This window comes from Argopecten irradians, chromosome 5 (genome assembly GCF_041381155.1).
Source record: "Argopecten irradians isolate NY chromosome 5, Ai_NY, whole genome shotgun sequence".
Classification (NCBI taxonomy): Eukaryota; Metazoa; Mollusca; class Bivalvia; order Pectinida; family Pectinidae; genus Argopecten; species Argopecten irradians.
The window spans coordinates 19,174,739-19,201,872 of record NC_091138.1 but is presented as its reverse complement, the minus strand read 5'-3'; the positions used below and the strand labels follow the sequence as shown (position 1 = coordinate 19,201,872).

Below are 27,134 nucleotides of genomic sequence, written 5' to 3'. Positions count from 1 at the left end.
CGTAGGGCGTTGAAATTGTTCCTGCTAGCCCCATTGCTTGATCATAAATGGCGACTTAATTTAGAATATTTTTAAACTAGCTGTCCTCTTCCTAAAGTCTCACTTAATATTGACTCCGCCCTTTGAGTGAAGCGTTTGCCTCATGCCCGAGACAGGACAGTAGTTTTTGCTCCTATTTAGCGGTTAGCATAAAGTGAATATGACTTGTCAGTATAATGTGATCGGACGGGGTATGCTGTTCGTTATCTTTGTTGGTATAGATCAGTGTTATAGCACCATTTAAAAGACAATATTTCCTCAATTAAAAGGAAATACAACATCAATATACCGTGCCCCGAAAATACAAGTTTTCACGCATGCACACGTCCTTAAATGGCATTATATGTCAAAAGGCCCTCCTGCACAATCAATCAACTAATATCATGTCAACGTCCAAAATAAGTCGCCAAATGGAACCTCAAACATTACTGAGAAGCCTTAACCAAACTTTCAACTCAACATGCAACCTACATGACATTTTAACAAAGTGATAGCTACTTATCTACAAGTTAACGCTCTCTAGATCTACAAGTTACCGTTAATCCACCGTGATTATTTGACATAGAGGGAAAGGTAGGTCTATTATAGCCTGTACGTCTGTATTGATTACATTCGATTCCGCCATCTGACACGCTTGTAAATATGCCATATAGACTATAAGTGGATTTTGATGGCATGATCTATAGCAGGGTCATTTTTATAGTAAACATCTGCCACCAGGCGATTTCTCTCCGTATGTCACAACCAATAGATAAATTCGTGCCTAAAGACTCTTTGACTTTGTATTAATGCGGTGATGAATGTAGATAGTACACTGCATTTTCTTTGACGACAAAGGTGTAATAGTGATCTAGACATCTTATGATAGATGATTAATTGATTTCCATTTCGACTGATTTGATAAACCAGCTCAACCAATAGTTTTGAGGTTTCATACCCGTTAATCACTGTACATGTACATTGTACCTCAATTACAATGACCTGGTCACTAGATGGCACTCATATACTCGTAGTATTTTACTGTTTACTGCTCAGATACGATGGTGCGTCCGTTGTCAGTGTAATGTGACCGGATGGGGTGTGTTGCTTGGTGTCTTTGGCGGCATGCTTCAGTGATATAGCACTATAAAAAGGGCAACAGTTCCACTATACAAGACACAACACGAATATTCCACAGTCTGTCTCCCAAAACACGCACAACACACTCCATACACGCTTCACACCGCATGAGTGCCTTTCCTTACATGACCCTGGTTGTTAATAGAACATTATTTAATGAATCAAACAAACTAATCCCTCCCCTATAGACAATAAATTATTTCATATTTATCTCTATTAAAGAGGAGTGCTTTTAATCATGATTGATATCTGTTTTACAGTACCGAATGATCCTGGCGGAGGTTTAATTGTATAGACTTGTTGTCTTACAAACTAATTATGAATTACACTTACTGATTAAGCTATACTCAAAGTTGATAATTTCTTATTTTATTCCCGATCAATATAATAAAACGAAATCAGTTTTCTTTAATGACAACTGCTTATTAACTTGAAGCCACGTTGATTACGCCAGATGTTCGCACTTGTTGTTATGGAATAAAATTACAGTTACGATATTCAAGGTGTTAATCAGTGCGTGTGAATAATTTTTTGGCATCTACGAAGTTCAATCGCACTGCGTAATATACCTGTAGCTTCCGTTACACCACAGAAAGTTTGTCCACACTTTGGTGGCACATACACACCTTAATTGTTTGAGTATCTGGTATCTTGTAACTAATAAATATTCATTTCCGCTAATCCTAGTTTTCGAATTCTATTCTACCAGACTAATTATGTTGGTCAGTCACATACCTGTTCTGCTATACCAGAATCACACATAAGGATGGCGGATGTTCGTTACTCAAAATGGGCTTTCTATGTAGGTCCATCTGACACTTCTCTATGTTTTCGTTTCTCTTGCGTATATTTGGCTGTTTGCGAAGCTTGCTTTAGTTGTCTTTCTGTACAGATTCTACATTAAAATCAAATATCTATCACGAATTTATATAAGGAATTAATGTGGTGACCACCTAATTAATGTTTTAAGTGTAATTGTCAGTGATTGCTTCATAATCATTACATTATTAACTATAATTATGCAAATCAATTTCTTTAATAAACTTGCTTTAGTTTCGCTTCAATTCACTTACATTGTAGTTTTTCCTTTGAAGCGTATGCTTAACTTGCTTTATATAATCAACTATCCCTATTAAAAGCTGTGTTGTGTGCTCTTCATGGTCAATGGGCAGTGCCCTGAGTGATCAGGTAGGTTGAGATATTGATGTAAAACAGGCTGCCGTATAGAGTAAATAGTGAATGCCTACGTAACGCGGTTGGTCTTTTGCGCTATTCAATTGTCAAACGGGTCCTGAGGCTGAGCAGCGTCCCGCGCAGTAAGTCTAATGAATTATCTGAAGCGGCGCTAACGTGCCACATATAGAGGAAGTGTTTTACTGGGTTAGTATTCTTATGAATTGGCAATACTTTTACAGGAACATAGCATTTCTTCGTCACTTAGTCACTTGCCCTCTCACATATCGATCTGTACTGTCATGCTTGACTGAGCTCTGATGTGTTGAAAGCAAGCAATGTGGCGAGACTTGCTTCAGAAGCTAGTGAGCGTGTCGCTGTGTTGGAGCAGTACCTGATACCATAGAACAGGGGTAGGACTACTGATTTCCAATGCTATCCCGGGTGAAATGGGCAAGTCGTGTTATTTGTCCACTGAAAGTAAAATATTGTAGTAGTGCACTGTAAATTGGCAATGGAACCGTGTAGAGGCGGACTGTGTGTATAAGGCATTCTTGGATTCAAGGATAACGGATTTAAGTTGTGTTACACCCGAGAGTTGCGGCATACTGATGACAGGTGAGGGAGGACGTCGCTGTTGTTGGATTGGCTTGTTCCTTATTTTACAAGGTGAGTAGTTTTTTTAACATGTCTCGTAATTTAAAGGTATATTTTGTAATTGATAAAGGAAAAAACATTCGTATGGCTCTGATACTAATTCAGGTGTTTCGTCACTTAGCACTTCCAGTAATGCTGTTAATAACCATACTGTATCAAACACACGTTATATAGTATTCTTATGCACCAATAGACAAATATTCTGAGCCATAAGCTGCCAAAGATACAAAAGAAAAATGGAGGAAAAATGTCGTCAAATACTACAGAATAAATAGTTTCTGTAAGGCAAATGTTTGATAGTATTTACGTTTACTGTGCAAAAATAAATACTGTTATGTACAATTTTAATCGTACATTGAATATAATTATATGTTTTCTGATGTAGACATGTTAAATATAAGGTCTCATTAATATATGAGGGTAAATGTAATACAATACTAATTTTTGTAGAAATATGAAATGTTGCACACGAATTCACTTCTAAATCATTATTTATATGTGGTTGTATAATGGTGAATGATGCATTAATTAGTATCTGTTTCTGTGTCAATATATACTATGATATAACATTTATTATCGCGGTGTCCATTATCAGATTTCATGTTAAGTGCATGAATACTAATTATACTTTATGTATGATCTGTCTATTAATAAATTCCATGCTATATACATGAATACTGTTTCAGAGTCGCATTCATTAATCGATGAAGACTTTTTGATCTTTTTTCTACAAGATCAAGTTTCTGTGACAATACGTATTATACAAATACTGGAAAAATCTTTAATTTTACATGACAAATTCTACATTTCGTCCTCTATAGGTTAATGATTTTTCAAGGTAGAAATATGCATCAAGCTTTTCCATCGTCCTTTGTATTACAATAAACAATAGCGATTCCTATCGTGTTAGTGTACTATTGATAAGAAGTGCTATGTAAATAATGCAATGTGTACATTGATGTATTTAATTACCTAGCTAGTGTCATCGGCCGCTTTATCTGACTAGGGATCTGGAAAAAATACAACATGGAAAAATATGTAGTTTTTATCTTGCTTCAAATAAACAACAGTTGAGTATACACAGGCTCTTTGAGTTCACTACCAGAGTATTAGACACTTTAACAGTGTCAGCATTCATCTCATCACTTTGTATTTGAGTATTTAAGTGATTCCAACATTCATCTCATACGTTTATATTTAACACATCAATGTTTTAATATTCAATTTAACGAGTTGAATTTCAACATAATGATGTTCAAGATTACGTTTAATTTCTATTTTCTTTCGTGATTATAAGATTACAGATCGGTATTTAGGTGACGTAATTAAATTCATCCCAGCCCACTAAGTACATCAAGTAGTCGGTAGCCCCGCTGTTGTTTTAATAAAATCCTCTGTTGCTCCAAAAATACTTTTGCTGATTTTAATAACGCTACTTTTTAAAACAAATCAACCCCCTGTTTGCAAATTTATTGATCAAGCCCACTGTTTCATTGAGAATAAATGCATGAATCTCTCTAATGGTTAATTCTCTATTACGTTAGTATGATTAATCAGCCCACATTTTGTGACTGACTTGTTAATTTTTAACCACAATGCGCAGATTTCTACATTCAGCATTCCTGTTACAGTCAATTTATTAAGCAATTTCTATATTTGATAAATTATCCTACTGCAAATTTAGACATCCACCTGTTGTAATATTTGTCGTTTTTATTCTTTTCGTAATGGTTAACCTTCTACAAAATGTAATGTGACCGAGTGGGGTGCGCCGTTCGGTATCTTTGGCGAGGTGCTTCTTATGGATATCTTTATAAAAATGGCATGAGTTTCACTAATGCTAGAGGATACGACACGAATATACCGCAGCCTCTCAAAGCATAGACACCATAGACACCCATACTCGTATCACATTGCAAACAGGATAGAGCGTCCTTAATGACTTTAGCTGTTAACAGGATGCTAGGTTTAATCAATCAAATGACCCAAAGCTTATGTACAGTAGTCATCCGACATCGTGTGATTAACCCCTCTGCTGTTTTGATCATCACTCTGTAGATTTAGGTAACCCTTTGTTGGGAGAATTAACACATTAAGATGGCTAGTGGGGCCGGAATAATTGATTTCGTATTTCGTGATAAATTGGTACTGTATGCAGGAGTATTACTTGCATGCTATACCCATGGTAAAGTAAGAGTTAACTGCTGCAGACATGCAGGAACAAGTGTTGAGGAGAAATTGATTCAGGTCCTGTGTAGAAGATCGGTTCAGCAACACCTGTGATGGGAATCCCATGTATCAGATCTGGACATTTCATCTATCTCCCTTACACAGTGTTAAAGCTTAATTGATTTCTCGTTCAAGATATCTATCAACAAAAATGTATAAATAATTAAAATTAATAAAAAGTGTTATCGTCAGTAAAGGCAATAGTTTTAGATTTGTTGAACATTTTATTGATCCTTAATCTGATTTATTATTCGATACATGTTTAACACATGGTAATGAACGGGTTAAGTGTTATTAAACATTTATTACGTATCTAATTTTATAGCGGCTAATCACTATAATTCAAATGCATTAATTCATAAGTATTTGTTATGCCTTTACTATCCGGTTACTTGTGTCGACTTCTGGGATTATTTCAGATGATACTAACGTTTAGTTTCCACCGTTAAATTATCATTAAACTTGTTTTTTATTATTGTTATAATATAAATTTATCTTTTTGTATAATTGTCTCGCAGTTATTTGAAAATTGCAATGCGTAATTCTTAATGAAAGTGTCGTCTACAACAACATTACAATCAATATTTGTACAGGTTATGGCTCTTAAATGCATGATTACACGACAAGAAGAAATTAGTACTGTTGTTTAACTTAGACACCATGATAACAAGTAGATGGAATGATAGAAGGATTTTAATTCCATGTCAACATTACTTTTTGCATACGTTAAAATTGATATTCATAAATTACAAGATCTTTTTAAAACAATACTCCAGTGGATATTTAACACCAACAGCTGTCAGAACACCGGGCCGTTCCAGGCCGCCGCTCGTCCGTTTTCTCCACTTCTGTTTTGATTGCATCAATGATCTGAATGAATAACTAGCATCTGTCTGTTACTATGGCAACCATTTTATATATGCACGAGCCGCCTAAGTGTAATCTTTGTGAATAATTTAACAATAGTATCGACAAGAAGTGTTTATAGTCAGGTGAACGGCAGCTATGTGTGAAGGTTGGGTGGTTTCTGTTGTAAACACCACATCGATACACGCAGCAGAGTGCAAGGTAGCTTATTAACATGCATGGTTAATAAGTCTACCGCCCAATGTTTATACAAATTGAAAAAAATACATGTAATTATGTAGATCTTGATGGAGTCTATTTACCTAATTAGTCTACAGACGTCACATGGGAAGGGCGAATGTAAATAATTATTCTAATTACAAACTTATCGATGTGGTAACATGATAAAACAGTAACTTAAATAAATATGTTTGTTGAAATTAATGTTGTGTTTGAGTACGATAACTATCGACCATATAACTGCCCATCTCATTCATTCTTTAACTTACTTTCTCCATTAATACTGAAAAATGATACTGATATAATGTTAAGTATGTGTGATATGTTAATGCTGCCCTATGAAATGATTTTGTTTTATTAGTAATTATTTGCCAAACTATCCAAAACAATATCCTTCATAGTCCCCTTTCTAATCAGCAAAGTGTTAAAGCTGTTTGACTGCATCAAGAGAAAGATTTGGACGATTAAATATTCTCATCTGGTGTTTCTTGAATTCGTTACAATATTCATTTTTGTCTGTAACCTTTATCAGGATTTAACAAAAAGGTTCCTTAGGGCTCCTCAAACTCGACGTTTAACAACACTGCACAATACATAACAGATGCTTTTCAGCATATTGTCCTTGAACATCATTTTATCATTTCTGTTGGTTGGAGGCCTGTTATCACAAATATTGCATCCTATTGTTTTCTTATATATCTACACTGGCAATACCTCTTCAGATCCATAGTTTCCCTGTGAGGAAGGCTCTGGGTTCTGTCCCCTGGCCGAGACACACCAAAGTCTATAAAAGTGGTAGTTCCTGCTCCTGCTTAGCGTTCAGCACACAGGAATTTGGACGACTGGCTCGCCCGTTGTCAGTGTAATGTGACCGGGTGGGATATGTTGCTTAATGTCTTCGGTGGCATGCTTCAGTGATATAGCACTATAAAAAGGCCAATAGTTCCACTATACAAGAAGACACAACATGGATATATCGCAGTCTCCCAAAACACGCACCTCGCACAATATACACGCAACACACTGCATACATGGCCATTACCATATCTTCTAATAGGACGTTAATTAAACAAAGAAACAAAAAAACATACTTTCCATGCACCAAACAGGTCTTTAAAACTTCTCATAAGATGTCGGACAAAGCAAATCAAACCTATACAAAGATTCTCTCTACATAATTCGTGTCGGGAAAATATCACGGCGATGCAAACTTGCAATACCGATTACTGACCTGATTGTCTCGCTTACTGAGTTGTTTTTTTAATAAAAGATAGTGTATGTTTAAATTTTGCATATATTCACGGTACTAAACATCTTGCCGCAAGAAAAGTTTTAACACTGGTATAATGGAAACAACTCTGATTTTCAGGCTCTCTCGTCGCCAATCAATCCGGATGTGTTGCTATACATTTCACCTTGTTATTGCTTGTTGATGGTTAAGTACACTGTAACTAACATACGGAACAAATTCAACTGAACCTGGATTATCATCGTCCTTACAACCCGAGATTCTCGTTTTTCAGATTACGAGTAAGTCACTGCTAAGCAAACGCCATGCATAACGTTCTGTTATGTTCCTTTTACTATTACCATTGGAAAACAGTAAAAACAATCACTTTTACGGAAATCGACATTCTTAAAGTCATTGAACTAGTTTGTTTTAAATCACCGAGTCACTGTGACGCTTGTGTTTGATTGTTTTGGAACAAATTTATTGTAAATGCCCAAGTCATGCTGATGGGTTGTTTTTTCTATACAATGTGAATATTGTTATATTTCCTTGTATAATTGGTACCGTATAATAATGAGGCATACGGAATACAGTAAATTACGTGCTTTTATGTAAATTTGGAAACGGAATCCTATCGCACAGCGATATCACAACCTCTGGTGTAACGCTATATACACAGGGCACAGATAGAGATAGCAGGCCATCGTTTACCAATAGAGAGAACACCCGTGTCATTGTGCTCAATATCTGATCTTATCAATCTCGTTATGGAGGGTAATTATTATTGAAAACAGTATGAATACTGAGATATGTGACCGACCATTTATTTCCCAGACACATCTATGTATAGGATATCCCTTAATTAAGGGATAAAGCCTTTGAAAGCTGACATTGAGAGTCGGTTAAATGAAGTTTACACACAATGGGCTATTGAACCTTTTCTGGCTGTAATTACATGATATACGGTTCGGTGACAGCACCCGACTTTCTATCACATTTTGTTATGGTCATTTCCGGCAATTCACCAAACTGTACATCTAAAGTATCGGTTATAATTTTTTATGACATCTATTGAAATAGAAGCATATAGGACTGAGATGACACCTTTATCACAAGCAGCAGAGCCATTGAATGAAACATGCAAAGCACAAAATATTCATAATGAGACTGTTTCACGGACAGGTGCGGCACGTGCCATGATGCATTTCTCATGAGCAACTACGCGCCTCCTGTCAGGTCCAGAAGAAATTTGCAGACAGATCATTTGGAACTCATTTCCTGGGCAATATAGTACAATACCGATCACCGACTGAAACACGTGCTTTACATACGATATATTGTGGCATGGCGTGGACGTGTGTACGTGTCATTTGTACACTTTTTACCTGTGACATGCCTCACCCTGTTATAGTTACAGTTGCTGACGTGTGCAACCTTAAGGATAAATACCCGGATATAATGACTAGTGGATGGAAGTTTGAATTTCATATTGTACGTTATACTTGTTTTGATGTCTCAAACTGTTATTTGCATATATAGTGCCACCTACGCGTAAACACAAACAAACGATCCGGCCTGATTAGCCACAGGACATATGTGGAGGCAGTTTAATTGGTATTGTACGTGTCGGAATTGAAAGGTGTAATTAACTACCGTCGAACCTCACAGTGACTTTCACAACTAATACATCTGGTGACAGACGATGTAGTATACAGTTAAGCGTGTCATTAAGCTACATCTTATGGACAATATTTTATAAAAATTAATTCTATAATGTTCTGACTGTTGTTGGTGTAATGTGTTTATTATTACGTATATTGATAAAAATTGGCTTTAAAACGTGAAGTGTGATGTTAAGTGCGGCAATACTTATATTAATCTCCTAAAAATCTGATTGGTTGATGAATTACATGGCCAATGCTTCATGTGAATTTCACATTAAAACACACCTACTAACGTGGAGCAATATTCACAATTCAGTTTTCAACAATATCCCAGGAATGTTGTTAAAATCTGATTTCACAACATAAAACCAGAAAATTCTCACAACATCTGTTTACTATATTCTATACTTTAAGCTGCTAAACTATTCATATACCGGGCTATATCAACAGTGATCCACAACAAAGGCATACAGCCTATGTATGGTTCTAAGATTAAAGCTATACTTTACTGAGTGTTTATGTGGACGATTGTCATGGAGGAGGTCTAGCGGTGGTCATAACTGTTTAATTGGATTGATTAAGTAATTTGATTAGAAGTTACTGCAAAAAATTCTATGATTTCCTTTCAGTTAAGGCCATAGCATTAGGTTGGTTTATTGAGAAACATTGATGTTTGCTTCTGAAGCCGTAATTAACCATATAAAGGGCATCTGTTACCGTTCTAATGCGATTACTAAGGGACCGTAAAGTCGTGCGCGATCGTATAATACCGGGTGCTAAATATTGACCAAATATTGAATTATTTCTCAAGTTGTATTCAACGTGAAATTGCTTTTACGGTAAATAAAGTTTGTCCGCACACGCGTTTAACAAACTACAGCAATCAACCAGAGTCAATGATATGATAGAAATAATATTTCATCTTTTATGACATTGATCTGTGGGCAGTCAAATTAATGAGAAAGCGTGCTATCTAGATCAAATGAACTGTGTTATTAATATGAATTCATACATTCTGCGACCCTTCCGTACTCATTTTTCTTTCTTTTCTTTTAAACTTCTGATGTTCAGTATGCTTTTATTTGATATTAAAAATGTATTCACCAATAGTTTTATGGATAACTATATTTGTTGATTTATAAATTTATAACTACATTTATCCGTGTTATAAGATAAACGATTGTTCAAAATAAAGTTAGTTTGGCTGTACCATATATGGCTTTAATGGTTTCGTGGGAATCGTCGGTGACGAGCATGTTATTGATAAATTGGGGGAATTTAATCCTAAGTATTAAACTGATCAAACGAAAAGTCAAAATCAAAAATGAAAAGCTAAAGAGGGTCCATATTTGTAACGTATGACTGAAATGTCCTGTTGCCTCCAAACATCACTGAAATGGCTTATGCCCTCTTAAAATTACTGAAATAACCACTTAACAACAGTGAAATTACCTCTTAACATCACTGAAATAACCTCTTAACGTTACATGAAATAACCTCTTAATATCACTGAAATAACCGCTTACCGTCACTGAAATAACCTCGTAACGTCACTGAAATAACCTAACATCACTTAAGTAACATCTTATCATCACTGAAATAACCCGTTTACAACACTTAAATAACCTCTTAACGTCACTGAAATAACCTCTTTACGTAAATAAAATAACATCTTAATATCACTGAAATAACCTTTTAATATCACTGAAATAACCTCTTAACGTCACTGAAATAACCTTTTAACGTCACTTAAATAACCTAACACCACTTGAATAACCTCTATTATCATCACTGAAATAACCTGTTTACAACACTGAAATAACCTCATTAACATCACTGAAATAACCTCTTAAAATCACTGAAATAACCTGTTTACATCACTGAAATAACCTTTTAACATCACTGAAATAACCTCTTAAAATCACTGAAATAACCTCTTAACATCACTGAAATAACCTCTTAACATCACCGAAATAACCTCTTAACGTCACTGAAATAACCTCTTAACATCATCATCACTGAAATAACCTTTTAACATCACTGAAATAACCTCTTAACATCACCGAAATAACCTCTTAACATCACTTAAATAACCTCTTAACGTCACTGAAATAACCTCTAAATGTCACTTAATAACCTATCACCACTTGAATAACCTCTTATCATCACTGAAATAACCTGTTTACAACCACTGAAATAACCTCTTATCTTCACTGAAATAACCTCTTAACGTCACTGAAATAACCTCTTATCTTCACTACTGAAATAACCTCTTAACGTCACTGAAATAACCTCTTATCATCAATGAAATAACCTCTTATCGTCACTGTAATAACCTCTTTATATCAATGAAATATCACTGATATGTCTTATAACCTCTGAACATCATTGATTTATCGTTTGACCTCTTAGCGCCTTATGTCATTACATATTTGCTAAGAAAGAAAAACAATGCTTTATATATTGAGAATATGTTCATTTTGTTTAAAGACTAAATCAGACAGGCTTCTGGTATACTTTTGAGAACTGGTGTCACAAAATGCAGTACGTTTTTTCGAAATATGTTGATGCTAATTATCATGACATCTGTACCAATGCTTTTAACACAGTTATGTTTATATATATATATATATATATTATGACGTTTGGATGACTATGATTGCTCGTACTCTGTCATCTGTGCCACGCGTATGACAACGCAAAGCGAAGCTATATAAATGGTGTAAAATATGTATACGTACGCTCAGACAATCGATGTTACATTCGGCTTCCCTTTAGCATTAGAACATAAAAACATAATATAATTTTAAAATATGTACTGAACATATTTTTTTCTAATTTGTCTTTCTGTAAAAATGATCCCTCTGTTGTAAGAGTTCGATTACCCATTTAACACTGTTGACCTGTTAAAACAGGATCTTGTAGTCGACTTTATTTCTATGACTAGTTCCCAACGGGAATTCTTCACTACAGAACATTGTCATCTTCATTGCTGTGACTCGAGAATGCAAGTGCACTCTAAATTAAACAGAGACATTGCTATGATTCTGCGTTGAAGAAAGATTAAAATATGAGTTCAAGTTACTATACAGAAAAATGAATACCGACATAAATAATATTATCGTAATCTAAAATCCATATTGGTTTAACAAGTAGTTAATATAAACACAATATAGATTATGTAATAAAATGATACGAATCATTTACTCCAGATGTTCTACCCTTAAACCAACGAAACCTGTCATACCAATAAAGGTCCAATAAGCAATGTCAAATTACAATTTTAGAAATGAGAATGAAATGGCGGCATTGGATCCAAAAGACATCAACTCACATAATATTGACATTTGTAAAATGTAACTTTGCTTAAAGTTGCTCCACCGCTGACAAATGGTATTTTTTCACTATCAAAAATAGGACCAGACGATTTAGTATTTTTCTTAAGTTACAAAAGTTACTTACTTTGCACCATTACCACTATTGAAAAGTTTGAGCTTCTAATTTTACTTCAAGTTAAAAACATGAAAAATAATTAATTGCATCCCGAAAAAATTCCATGGCACTGTATCTTATATAGAATGAAGTAATGATTACGCATTCACCAAAGGCGAAATAAATCATTTTATGATGTTTTTGTGTTCATTAGGCATATATATATACACGATTAAACACCAATGATTGTTCAAATGATGAATATCATTTATGCTCTGTCGGCGGGGGAGCATCTTTAATGCATTGCACTTATCCATGCATTCATTGATGAAATTGGTGTTTTTGAGCGATTTGAGTTTTCTGAACAAAAGTTGCATTACTCCACTGGCCAGGGTTAGGTTGTATAACGGCGGACAGCGAGCTAGTTTAAACATTTCTCACACATTTCACCACAGTGGGCTTTTCTCAACATATCACAATAAAACCAACTTATCTGATTTCCATAAGAACTGGTTTATTTCCGATATATTTGCAAATTTTAATGTTCTCTTAGACTAATTGTCCCTTTAAACCAGTGACATTTTGGTATGCTTACATGTATATATCACTTTTTACGTGTATTTGAATTTTACTTACTTGATAAAAAGTGTCTATGCATCGCACCATTTGCATGCAATTCTTAGGTGTACTTGAACATAACTTAGTTGGTTTTGGTAAAGTGCTCCATGCACATGCTATAGGTACTATAGGTATGATTATTTGTTGACCGAAATATGTACCGAACCCTGTGGACTTACAAACAACACAACAATCTATGATTAAACAGTTATACCTAAGGTTAGACCCGATGCCTACACACTTTTTATCATTTTAGTTATGTACAAGTACACCAAAGAAGTGATACTAAATATCACTAGTTTAAACAGGGTATGAAACCCTACAAGACCTTATCTGTTAACTAGACATTACGCTAACCAACTAGCCAGATCCTCATGTTTGGCAAGAGTGATCCTTTATCAAAATACAACTGAAAGTGTTTCATTCCCTTCATTATGTAATCATTATTTAAGGTTGCAATCTGTACTGTTTCTGAATCGATGCCAACAGTGTGACCCAAGTGTTTATTCCCCAATACCTTAATACGTGTAGAACATGTCCAAACGAAGTCACTTGTCAATAGTGTTAAGCAGATAACAATGCATGTTTGTATTTAAGTAGGCGATACTGTCAAGACGCCTGCTTTGTCGGGCGTTCTGCATGTGAAACTGACAATTACATTTAGCTGATTTAATTATCAGTCTAGAAGCAAATTCCAATTACATTTAGAAAATATTTACGTCGCATTAAAACATAATCAAATGGTAATTTTATCTCCAAGTAAGATCTTAACGACCTGCCGTAGGAGTGAACCAGCTATGCTTCACATTGACAACATTATCAACCTAACAGTTTCCCCTATCAACCGTATCATGATTTCATATGAAACTAATACATTTAGGTGAACACTGTATCAATATGTTGATATTCATTACTTTTCTGTCTTTGTTTATATTTGGTTATAAAATACGGTTTCAATTAGTCTGTCACTGCATCGGCGGACGTGATTGATATTCTTACCCCCACGTATGCATTTTCCTGTTTATAAATATATTGTTTTTAAGTTGGCTATTGGAAATCAATTGTCTAGTTTCCTGTTAGGGTTTGACCGTTTTACGCTCTCAATGCAGCGTTACTTGGTTATCGGAGCCCTAAGTTTATTGGCAGTCGTGTAGGTGGGAGGGTAAGCGGAGCTTGGCGGATCTTCACGTGGTGTTACAAAGGAAATAGAAAATCGTGCACGTGTAGATTCGTTATATGTAGCTACGTAAGGTGCGCCCCATTGTCAGGACTTAAATATCGGTATATGGCAGGTATTGTCGCGAAATAAAGACAAAGTCGAAACATACAAGATGAATAAAGCATTTAAAAGCAACCTTGGGTTGTTCGTGCTTCCAATGGACCACCAACCGTCATACATCATTGACTTTAATGGCCGTGGAGTTGGTCGTGGATACGAGGTAATGTCTTGGTGGTTTGGGTTTATTTATTAATTCAGTTGATGAAGACAATGTTTTTGGATGGGTTAATGACAGGCGATCTATCCATAAACTGACTTAATGACGTGGTCACTGTTCAAAAGAATCGATGATTTACGATATCATCTGTTATAAATGGGATATCCAATAAAATAACGACAGCGATATTAAGACTTCAAGAAGCGTGCCTTATCAATGGCTTTTTGGCTCGTTACACCGCCAATGTTTCGGATGAGCAGGTTAATTACTACCTATGGACTACGGTATTATTATAGAGCAATCCTCATATTTATTCATACATATTGATCTGCTTATGAATAATGAAATTTATGCGAACTTACCAATGGCAAGAATGATTATACATATGTTGCCTAACCCGGAAGAACCCGTCATTATCTATCAAATCTCAAAAATATTGCTTTAAATATTCCTTGTCATTGTGTTGTGATGTAAAGTGGATGTTCACTTAATGATATATTCGTTGTGAATGCTTGCCTATAAAAGGTAATCAACACCCACGTAACCGGAACGGATATGCTTGTTTGGAGTTTTTGGCGGGATGCTTCAGTGAGATAACACTATAATACGAGCTATATTTACTTATTACACGACACCACACGAATATACCACAATATCCCAAAATATGCACCATGTACTTTACCCATGCAACACACCGCATACACGGGATGCTGTCCCTGACTGACTATGGCTTTTAGTTGTTAGAATCAACCAACCAACCAAATTATATTTTCTTATGAATTATTACTGTATCCTATTCTATTAGTCTTTCTGAATAACGTCGGGAGTTCTTTTTCTATTCCCCTCCAAGCATTTCCTGCTTCGCGTTTATTAACGTTAGCGCGCCTGGTCAACTGTATATACAAAAAGGTATCTTTTCCGAAGTGGTGTGCCTAGCATATACTATCATCAACATTAATGCGGACCGATTTCTTTCTCAACACTACAACAAAACCTTCTGGTTTGATTATCGTTTGTTCAGTGTTTTAAAAAAATCAACAACAAAAAATCGACATTTTAACAAAGCAGCAGTATGGTCTGTAAGTCGATATATGGTGTAGAACATACAAAAGCTAGATATGCATAGATAACCCCCTTATGTGTCGCTATCATTAGCGATCTGACGTGTTTTGGGAGACTGCCGAGTATATTCGTGATGTGTTCTTCTTGATAGTGGAACTAATGCCCTTTTTATAGTGCTATATCACTGAAGCAATGCCGCCGAAGACGACCAAGCAACACTTCCGCCCACCCGGTCACATATACTGACACACGGGTCGAACCAGTCGTCACCACTCCCTGTATGCTGAGCGCGAAGCAGGAGCAGAAACTACCACTTTTATAGACTTTGGTGTATCTCGGCCTGGGGACAGAACCCAGAGCCTTCCTCACAGGGGCAAACGCTCAACTCAAGGCCAAAAGTGAAGGCGAATGCCAAGGGAGGCATTAGGAAAGATAAAGTCAGTTAGGAAGAAGAGAAAAGATAAGATCCTAAATTTAGTCGCCTTTTACGATCAATGCGGGGACAATAGGGGCAGCAGTGTAACAATTCTAACGCCCTACCTGCAGGGCCATTATTGGAAATGATCGTGAATCCTCATGTTAGAAAACTCTTAATGTTTAACCAACATTAATAACACGTCATATCTGTTTATTTTTGGTGTGTTACAAAGGAAATAGAAAATCGTGCACGTGTAGATTCGTTATATGTAGCTACGTAAGGTGCGCCCCATTGTCAGGACTTAATATCGGTATATGGCAGGTATTGTCGCGAAATAAAGACAAAGTCGAAACATACAAGATGAATAAAGCATTTAAAAGCAACCTTGGGTTTTGTTTCGTGCTTCCAATGGACCACCAACCGTCATACATCATTGACTTTAATGGCCGTGGAGTTGGTCGTGGATACGAGGTAATGTCTTGGTGGTTTTGGGTTTATTTATTAATTGAGTTGATTGAAGACAAATGTTTTTGGAGGGTTTAATGACAGGCGATCTATCCATAAACTGACTTAATGACGTGGTCACTGTTCAAAAGAATCGATGATTTACGATATCATCTGTTATAAATGGGATATCCAATAAAATAACGACAGCGATATTAAGACTTCAAGAAGCGTGCCTTATCAATGGCTTTTTTGGCTCGTTACACCGCCAATGTTTCGGATGAGCAGGTTAATTACTACCTATGGACTACGGTATTATTATAGAGCAATCCTCATATTTATTCATACATATTGATCTGCTTATGAATAATGAAATTTATGCGAACTTACCAATGGCAAGAATGATTATACATATGTTGCCTAACCCGGAAGAACCCGTCATTATCTATCAAATCTCAAAAATATTGCTTTAAATATTCCTTGTCATTGTGTTGTGATGTAAAGTGGATGTTCACTTAATGATATATTCGTTGTGAATGCTTGCCTATAAAAGGTAATCAACACCACGTAACCGGAACGGATATGCTTGTTTGGAGTTTTTGGCGGGATGCTTCAGTGAGATAACACTATAATACGAGCTATATTTACTCTATTACACGACACCACACGAATATACCACAATATCCCAAAATATGCACCATGTACTTTACCCATGCAACACACCGCATACACGGGATGCTGTCCCTGACTGACTATGGCTTTTAGTTGTTAGAATCAACCAACCAACCAAATTATATTTTCTTATGAATTATTACTGTATCCTATTCTATTAGTCTTTCTGAATAACGTCGGGAGTTCTTTTTCTATTCCCCTCCAAGCATTTCCTGCTTCGCGTTATTAACGTTAGCGCGCCTGGTCAACTGTATATACAAAAAGGTATCTTTTCCGAAGTGGTGTGCCTAGCATATACTATCATCAACATTAATGCGGACCGATTTCTTTCTCAACACTACAACAAAACCTTCTGGTTTGATTATCGTTTGTTCAGTGTTTTAAAAAAATCAACAACAAAAAATCGACATTTTAACAAAGCAGCAGTATGGTCTGTAAGTCGATATATGGTGTAGAACATACAAAAGCTAGATATGCATAGATAACCCCCTTATGTGTCGCTATCATTAGCGATCTATTAATTAAATGACCTTAGACCGCTCCGTGCAGCTGGTGTATCACAGACATCAACACCAGTTTGCATAAATATCCAAGCTATATAAAATTTATTTGTGGTATGTTATGGTGCAAGTTCCACATAAGTGTATGCAGTAAACGTCGGTATGACACTTGGAGCTATTGTTCATGTATAGCAATCAAAGTTACAATGTAAATTATTATTTATTACTCTGAAAACGATTGGCATTATCAAATGGAGATGTGTATGAAAATATTATTTATTACAGTTAAACGTCTGTATGTTGTATTTTTGTTGCAGTTAAACTTCTGTATACTGTAGTTTTGTGGCAGTTAAATTTCTGTATGCTGTATATTTGTTGTAGTTAAACTTCTATATACTGTATTTGCTTGTTTAGATGTATTTTGCTGTAAGTCTTTATGAACTTTGTGGGGAAAATAACGCTTGCACGGTCATCCAATCAATAAACGCATGCATGCAAACATCTCATCAGAGACAAGAATCCAAACACAATTTGGTAAAACAAAAGCAGGAAAAAGACATTTATTTAGGAAACTTATTAAGGTGAAAAGCCAAACAAAAATATTCACAATGAGATCCGCTGTGGCTTCTCAGCCGGAGCTCCTCTGATAATAAAGCATTAGCTCGAATGTAATAGGCGTAAGAATATGTTTGAAATTCAAACATTTTCTTCACCGGAAAACCTAATCACACCCCTAAGTGCTCATAACCGTGTCATAAGAAATATAATATTTATTGAAACCTCTATAACCGTATTCTAAAAATTGGGGTATTTATATTTATCAAATAGAAGACAAACACAAAATTGATATTTACCACGACTAAATTTTAATTGAAAATATTCAATCAATATTCAATCAATAACAAAACCTACATTTGAATACTTAGCCTTAAATGGTATATTAAACTATATCTGAATACTTTTAACCTACTACTAAAAAATGGCAGAAGTTGGCCAAGGCTTCAACATGAGAATTAAAAACAGCTAATATTAAAATGGAAACTGGGAACAGAAAATTCCATTAAATAGAAGCTGATGTATATGATAGACTTAGAAATTATATATCGGCATTTTCTGTTGCTCCAAGTGAAACACCGCCTTACACGGAACAATTAATTCCACGACAAAGTTCAGATAATCATTGCTACCGCAATCTGTCACAAACCAATCGCTGATGTCCTGGAATAATTATCACTGCACTTTGGGTCATGCTGAAGCCTCGACGACGAATCTTAACACAGGAAGTGATGAGCTGAAAAATACAAATTAAAAAACCGACAGCAGAAATGCAAGATAACAATCAGCACTCTAGCACTAGATAAACGGGTGGGAAGGGTGGGTTTTTCTCCAAACAATATATGGGATCAAATATTGTGCGCCTTCCCTGTACGTAAAATGGATTAAAAAGGATTTATCTACCTCCCAATTGGAGAGTTCACAGTTATAGAAGGACAGGGGGCATAACTCTAATGTCTTCATCCGATAAATTGAACTAATTGAGATACGGGACCATTAGTTCTTATTATCAAATAGAAGACAAACACAAAATTGATATTTACCACGACTAAATTTTAATTGAAAATATTCAATCAATATTCAATCAATAACAAAACCTACATTTGAATACTTAGCCTTAAATGGTATATTAAACTATATCTGAATACTTTTAACCTACTAAAAAATGGCAGAAGTTGGCCAAGGCTTCAACATGAGAATTAAAAACAGCTAATATTAAAATGGAAACTGGGAACAGAAAATTCCATTAAATAGAAGCTGATGTATATGATAGACTTAGAAATTATATATCGGCATTTTCTGTTGCTCCAAGTGAAACACCGCCAAATGACAACATTAGATGTTGTCACCGCCAACAGAAATGCGTTACAGTCAGGACAATTCCAAGTAAAATGGTCAAAATATAAATAAATTTGCTGCAAGGGCAAAGCCATATCAAAAATTGGCTCAATAAGAAATGTGAAAATAACAAGATGCACCATACAAATAAGTGCCAAAATAACAAATATGAGGAAGAGCAGATGTCAAAATGAGCCAATTGCTCTGCTGGAAGCGTAACCAAACAAATGTACGCACAAAAGTTATGCAAATCGCATAAAAGAGGACACCGACCCAACCAAAATTTGGGCGTATTAGGGCGACCACAAATAAAACCAGCAATATCAAACTCTTCCTCCAAAATACACAAAATTGCAGCATAGCAAAAACAAAATCAATCAATAATTTTTTTTTTTTTTTTTTTTTTTTTTTTTTTTTTTTTTGTCCTGACTGCAAGCACAAACTTAACTTAACCAAACAATTAACCATTGTATTTGCTTAAAACTAAAGCAACCAAGCCCAAGGGCCTAATTCGCCAAAAGGGGGAGAAACTCTTTCTGCGCTAGTTAAAAATGCCTGCAATGCTTGCTGCAAACGATACAAAAACAGATTACTGCCTAGCTGACTCAAATGAACACCATCCGAAAACATAGCTTGGTTCTTATCAGTTATTTCTGGATATCTAATATAACAACCACCTCGCCTAACAATGTAAGATCCAATCTGGCTATTGATTCTCACCGGAATCTGTTTAACGGTAGAATGACTTTGCTCACCCCGCCAATTAACGCGAGGTAAAATGGCTGACCACACCAGTCTAGTGTTAGGGAACATATCCTGTATTTCGTCAATAGCCTTGATCATCCTATGCCTTAACTCACATGAATTAACTTGTGCTACATCATTCCCCCCACAATGTATCACTAATAGGGCTGGTGGCTCAACAATTGGTAACAGAAGTTTCAAATGAGCCATTAAATCTCTCCAACGTAATCCCCCTTTTGCATGCCATACAATACTAAAATTGAAACGTCCCATATCCAAGTTGGAGGTTTCTCTGGATGCCCTGGCCTGACAAAATGCTCGCCTGATGATGGAAGACCCAACTATCCATATGGTAGAACTGGCATCTGCAACTTAAGCTTAAGGTAAGCCATGCGTGCAAAAACCATAATTAAAGAAGCTCGTTAGTAGGAATTCGAATATAATTCTTAAAGGCCCTAGATTCCCAGCGACCCAATTCTTTAATTTTCTCCTCAGAGAAACCTTGCATGGCGGCAAAAGTTGCCGCACCTACTCTAAACGAATGAGACTTGTAACGTTCTGACCTTACCCCCACAGCATTCAAAGACTTTCGTAAAACAGAAGAAAATTGAAATCTAGTAACAGGGGAACTATTTACATGGCAGAAAAACACACCAGGGAGCTGCTTACGTAAAGACAGATATTGTTTCACTAAATACACTGGGCATGTAAGCGACTCATTACTAGTCAAAGAGATAACAACACCCTTTCCCATTTGATCGGTTTTAGAATGAGGGAGCTTTATTTGCACCATATCCTGACTATCACAAACTGAGACATTATGAGCCAACAAAGCATGACCAAAATCAGACTTATTGGCCACCACCAACTCACCAACACGTAGAAAGCCGTAGTATGCCACTGAAAAAAGAGCTGCAAATAATGCTGACTCATAAGATGAACTACAAACCAACGGTAATGTCTGTATTATCTTAACTAACAACTCTGGTGAGATAGGAAGACGGCTATCAACTCTATCATTTAGTCTTGACAAAAACCACTTATCATTTTCTTAACGATAAAAAACTGGGTAACATCAGCAAAACCATTAAGCTTACACTTAAAACTAATGCCAGACAAATAGGATTTTACTGTTGAAGGCGCCATTTCTTGGGTAGACAAATAAGCTACAAATTCTACAACACTACGCAGGGTGGGCGGCCAGTCACTACCAGCATTACAAGACCTTCGAAAGTCTTCAAAACGGTCCAGTCCTGTATCATAGACCCTCTTCGTGGCCACTGAAACCGATGCATTCAAAAGTCTGCTAACTTCAGCCTGGACACTAACTGAACAAAAGCCTCTGGGATCACTGATGGTTCCAACGCTGCTTGAGGGGCCAACATACGGAAACGCACCCACTGCTGTCGAGAGATAGCATCGGCAATACCATTATCAAGACCATCAATATGGACCGCTTTAACACTGAATGTTGAGAAGCATACAGCGTAGCACGAATGGCCTAATTAACTCCATAACCCTACTAGATCTAGACGTCTTCTTACTTAGAATAGCAACCAAGGCCTCGTTATCTGTATGCAGCAAAATTTTTTTTATTCCTCAAATCAGAACCCCAAATAAACAAAGCCATGACAATTGGAATAAGCTCCAGGAATGTAATATCACGAATAACCTCACAATTAGCCCATTCACTGGGCCAGGAGAAAAATGCCCACATCCCTTGAAAGAAGGCCCCCCACCTTTGGAACAATCGCCACCAGCACTGTCAGTGAAAAGCTGTAACTCACAGTTGTTGATCCAGAACCTCTCTGGAAAACTACAATAACCATTGAACTGATCTAAAAAATGTAACCACATTTGGATATCTTGTTTCATACCACTGGAGACCCTAACAAAGTGATGACACTTGCGAATACCCGACATTGCGTCATAAAAACGCCGAATAAAAGCACGAGCCGACGGGATTGCCCTAACACAAAAATTCAAAACCCCTGTTAATGACTGAAGTTTGCGAAGCGTAACTTTGCTCTTCGAATATACCTCAAGTAATAATTCTCTCAATGAACTCAACTTCTCTTGCGGAATGCGAATTTGCATTAGAATGGAATCTATTTCCAAACCTAGGAAAACTAAAACTGGTGTTGGAAGTACAGTCTTATCTTCTGCAATAGGCACGCCTAACTCTTTACACAATTGTTCAAAGTTGTACATAAGATTGGCACAAACTGAAGTATTTTCCCTACCAGCAAAGAAAAAATCATCTAAGTAATGATCCAGCCCAGCTTCATGCACACCCTGAGTTCTATCCCTGACTAACCATTCTATAATGGAGGAGAACTTCTCAAACAAAGAGCAAGATATAGCACAACCCATTGGTAAACATTTGTCAACAAAATACTGCTCACCTAATTTAAACCCCAATAACTCAAAATCCAAAGGGTCAATAGGTAAAAGTCTGAAAGCTGACTTAATGTCCATCTTGCCCATCAAAGTCTTAGGACCTAGCTTATTAACAATATCAATAATATTATCAAAACTGGTATAATGAACTGTGCACAAGCTCTCATCGATAAAAAAAAGTTAATGCCCTTTCCTAAAGGATAGGATAAATGGTGAATAAGTCGCCAAGTCCCATCTTTCTTTGGAACTAAACCTATAGGGGAGACCCTTAAAGATGGTAAAGGGAGATAATCAAAAGGACCTGCTACCCTGCCAGCCGAAATTTCTTTCCTAATTTTTTGCAAAGCCGCCTCCTCGTTACCAAAAACAGATTTAAGATTCTTGCAAGACATATGGCCACGTGGCCCCTTGTAATGTAAAGAAAAACCTGAACGAAACCCTGAGACAACCGTGTTAACTAACTCCCTATTAGGATGCGACTCAAGATATTTTTCTAAAAGAACATTATTAATTGGCGTTTGGCCGAGAACTCTTAGATTGGAAGCTTCCGCGTGTCTGGTATTTGAGGCCTGAGTTACTGCCAAGTTGTTGAACACCACCTGACCTAAAAGTAGAATTAACACTCGAGTCAGACTGCTGCGCTTTGACACAATTTAACCTCTTGTGACCACCCCCACAAAATAAACACAGGTGACGGAAAAAACATGGGTTCCTGTTGCATGAACCATTATTAAAATCGTAGCACTTTTTGATAATTGCATTAGATTTCACGACATCTGTTTGTTTTTGACCAAACTTATTACCTACAACTACTCCCGAATTACCATACATATAAAGGAGCCACAACTCCTGGTCCACCTGATTCCATGGCAACGAATCGTGACGAGCCTTTTTAAGGCGAAACTGTTCATCATACGATTTCCATGACAGACCCCCAGTTCTCCTGGCCCCTAACCTAACTGTATGCATATACTTCAACAACCCAGAAGTATCCTCAGGATGGGCAGATGAATAGACAGAAATAAATATAGTAAAAGCATCCGTCCACATATCTATGTCATTGATTTTCACGCTCTTTTGTTTTTCTTTCATTACTAACTGCCCATTAACAACAGAAAAATGTTTGTCTTCAACGATTGGGGCAGGTTTTGACAAAAGCTGCCCAAGGTCAACAAATTCCTTATTGATTATCTTTTGTCTTAGAGTGCAAGAAACTGAAACGCCCAAATCATCACAAACACTTTGCACTTGATGTAGCATTGGGTTAAAATGGTTCACATCTAATGCAGGAGATTGTAAAGAATTCGAAATTGTTCTATTACCTTCAGGTTGGGGCGTAACGTGCACAGGCTCAATTGCCTGATGAACCGCTTCAACGAGCTGTGGGGCAACCCTGGCTGATACCTGCTCGACAACCGCCTCCAGCTGATCCGCTGATAAAGGACCCTGTTCTCCGTTACCCCCACTGGCTACTGCTGGAGCCGTCACCCTTGCAGTACTGGGGCCACTCTCACTCTGACTGGCTGCACTGGACGCCCTGGAACCACTTCTGTTCCTAGCATAGGGGCTGGTTGAAAGCCTCGAGGGTCGCTTTCCCTTACCACGCATTACTGAAACTCAAATAAGGACATATAGAACAAATCGACAAAATCCGACAAACAAACATGCAATTACATCCTTGGTAACTCGGTATTGAAAAATTTACCTATCAGCGTTAGCATATAAACGCCCGGGTCACCGAGGATGACAATAGATCTAGGCTAACTTAAGTTCACAACACTTATACATGAACAAAGGGGAGCAACTCCCATCAACGAACAATATTAAAACACAATTAAACGAATTATTAAATGAAGACTTTCAGTTCGAAGAAAAAATATCATGATACGACTATAAAAAGTGAATACTCCAAATCACTGACTAATTTATATCCCCGCTAAAGGGAACACCGTTTACTATGCACTAATAGTGCAAAATTACTCACTTCTACAATTAAATAAAATACCGAAATAAATTCCGATATATGGGATAATGAAGTAAAAATTCTGGCAAATTATTAGCAATGATGCCAGGAACTAGGCATTGTGTTATATATATATAAATTATCTATAAACTGTATGAGCAACTAGAAACGGGACAACCACGTGTCCGAGGGCAGGATGGCCGCACGTGGTGACCATGCGGTACGCATACGTCTGACCACACAACATATCAAAATCGAACGACATCCGCTTCAATACAAACCAATGCTGTATAACAGTCACACAAAGTATATCTGTATGACTAAATAAACTGTTGACACCACAATTCTTCACCAAATGCCTTTTTTTTCTCCAAACAATATATGGGATCAAATATTGTGCGCCTTCCCTGTACGTAAAATGGATTAAAAAGGATTTATCTACCTCCCAATTGGAGAGTTCACAGTTATAGAAGGACAGGGGGCATAACTCTAATGTCTTCATCCGATAAATTGAACTAATTGAGATACCATTAGTTCTTATTAATGTCAATTGCTAAAGTGATTCTTTATATCCTAAAACACTTACAGAGTTGCCCATAAAAATGCCAAAATTTATATACATTATATTAATTGATGTGTACATTGTCCTAATTTTACGCCTGATGTTTATTCAATACGAGCGGAAGTGAAATATGATTGGATAACGACAAGGAAAAATGACTATACCACTCTTACTAAACGTTTTTTTTTTCCAAAGCAGGAGTTATTGAACAGATTTACACGAAACAAAGAGTCTGATAATCCTTTCATTCCCTTTCGAGAAATATCGATGGCGATTTGTTTAAAATGACAAGAAATCAATTGATCCAAATTCCTCTGGAATAATAAACCTTGAGGCTATTACTTCAGATGGTTACTGCAACACAATGTACTACAAAGGCTTGATTACTTTTCTGCCTCTATTCTCCTTCTTTCCATCTCACTGTCTCATTCTTCCAATTATTGTCTTTATCTAAACGCCTTTCATGAACAGTTCTTTCTACCCTTCATTTTGCTCCGTGTTTCATCCATTCTTTAACTGTTATGATTTTACGCCCTCTAACATTTTGAAATCCTTTCCCTATTTTGATATTTCTTTACTCTCTTTTATTTTACTGCGCTCTCTTCTGATATATTACTGTGCTCTCTCCTAGTATTTTACTCAATTTTTCTTTTTTCCCTTTTATCATTCTCTCTAAACTTTCTGGAGTCCGTCATTAAATTCTCTTAATAGGACGTTAATATAATCAATTAAACAATAAAATTATATTTTTTTCTAAATTTATGTTCTATTCTCAGACTGATAATCTTTTTGAATAACGTCGGGTGTTCCTTTTCCCCTCCAAGCATTTCCTGCTTCGCTTCGTTAACGTAGACCCGTACCTGTTTGGCGACAGAAGCTATCTCCGGGAAAGGATATGTTGATACTGGAATTGACTGCTACTGAGACTGTATATACTTATTAATATACAGCTGTTTTCATTGTATATGACATTGCATATGGAAGTATTATGGAGAAATCGTGTTTCTGTCTGATGTAGTATCGATTTGTATTTTTTGTTCAATGACTAACTGTTAATTGTAAAAACTTTGTTGTGCAAAAACATTCACTGTACATTGAAATTTTGGCATGCTAGCGTTAATTCTCCATTAAAGGACAATTATTACTCTTATATAGCAATGATGACATTGTTTTATGTAGGGCAACAAGTACATTTTAAAACTGCACTACTATGTAGATTATGATTTATATATTTTATGTTTAATGTTTACTTTGTGGAACGAATGCGGAAATTGATTCCCATACACTTATATTACATCGTACATAATAAATACACGGGGACTAAAAGATCCAATATCTCATATATAATTGTCATTTTAGTCTGAAATGGCTGTGTTATTAAAACCAATAAAAACCAATGGGAAATGTAATTATATAAGGTCCATTCCTAATGTGTAGCGTTCAATTTCATTTCCTCCAAAGTAATCAGGCACCTTTACAAAACACCAATTAATCTGGGTATACCACATCATACATCTCATCAACATTATCACTTTAACAATCTGGGCCCAGTTTCAAGAACATTTCTTAACTTTAAGGAGTTCCTCAAATTAAAATTCTCCATAAGAAAAAAATACAATTTTAAGGAAGACCCTTAACTTAATAAAATCAATTGTATCTAACTATATCATTGTATTTATCGGCAGTTTAAATCATACTACCTGTGTAAGAAGTAATTAACATATCATATTCACTATCACGTCATTTCCAAGAAAATAAAAAATACATTATCCGTATGTGTTTAATATATACA

The 27,134-nt window shown here is 36.2% G+C and overlaps 3 protein-coding genes across 4 annotated transcripts in view; 1 reads left to right on the top strand and 2 right to left on the bottom strand.

Annotated features, from left to right (window-relative positions):
• Positions 1-2,372: 2,372 nt before the first annotated feature.
• Positions 2,373-27,134, top strand: part of LOC138323126 (proto-oncogene tyrosine-protein kinase receptor Ret-like) — a 58,801-nt gene continuing 34,039 nt past the window's right edge. Inside the window, exon 1 of the mRNA XM_069267503.1 lies at positions 2,373-3,000. Coding sequence (XP_069123604.1) covers positions 2,943-3,000 — 58 coding nt within the window. The 5' untranslated portion in view covers positions 2,373-2,942. The remainder of the gene's footprint in view (positions 3,001-27,134) is intronic.
• LOC138323125 (uncharacterized) lies at positions 18,624-25,320 on the bottom strand. Of its 2 annotated transcripts, none has more exons than XM_069267502.1 (2): positions 24,140-25,320; positions 18,624-19,071 (listed from the first exon to the last, which is right to left on the bottom strand). In XM_069267502.1, the coding sequence occupies exons 1-2, from the start codon at positions 24,423-24,425 to the stop codon at positions 19,052-19,054; spliced, it is 306 nt and encodes a 101-aa protein (XP_069123603.1). In that variant the 5' UTR covers positions 24,426-25,320; the 3' UTR covers positions 18,624-19,051. The 2 variants fall into 2 exon arrangements, with proteins under 2 accessions (XP_069123603.1, XP_069123602.1); XM_069267501.1 differs by lacking the exon at positions 18,624-19,071 and having other exon boundaries at positions 20,778-24,427; positions 25,062-25,320.
• On the bottom strand, positions 19,368-22,895 carry LOC138324163 (uncharacterized). The gene is made up of 5 exons (XM_069269246.1): positions 22,823-22,895; positions 22,157-22,255; positions 21,629-21,820; positions 21,291-21,317; positions 19,368-20,782 (listed from the first exon to the last, which is right to left on the bottom strand). Exons 1-5 carry the CDS (start codon positions 22,893-22,895, stop codon positions 20,157-20,159), a joined length of 1,017 nt encoding a protein of 338 aa, XP_069125347.1. The 3' UTR covers positions 19,368-20,156.

Excerpts from the sequence above, each read along its gene's own strand:
- LOC138324163 (XM_069269246.1), bottom strand. The coding sequence starts at position 22,895 with ATGGACATTAAGTCAGCTTTCAGACTTTTACCTATTGACCCTTTGGAT. Across the intron at positions 22,256-22,822 it reads GTTATTGGGGTTTAAATTAG|ATCAGTTCAATGGTTATTGT; the intron begins GTGAGCAGTATT and ends TACATTTTTTAG. Across the intron at positions 21,821-22,156 it reads TGGTGGCGATTGTTCCAAAG|CAGTGGGTGCGTTTCCGTAT; the intron begins GTGGGGGGCCTT and ends ATCTCTCGACAG.
- LOC138323125 (XM_069267501.1), bottom strand. The coding sequence starts at position 24,425 with ATGCGTGGTAAGGGAAAGCGACCCTCGAGGCTTTCAACCAGCCCCTAT.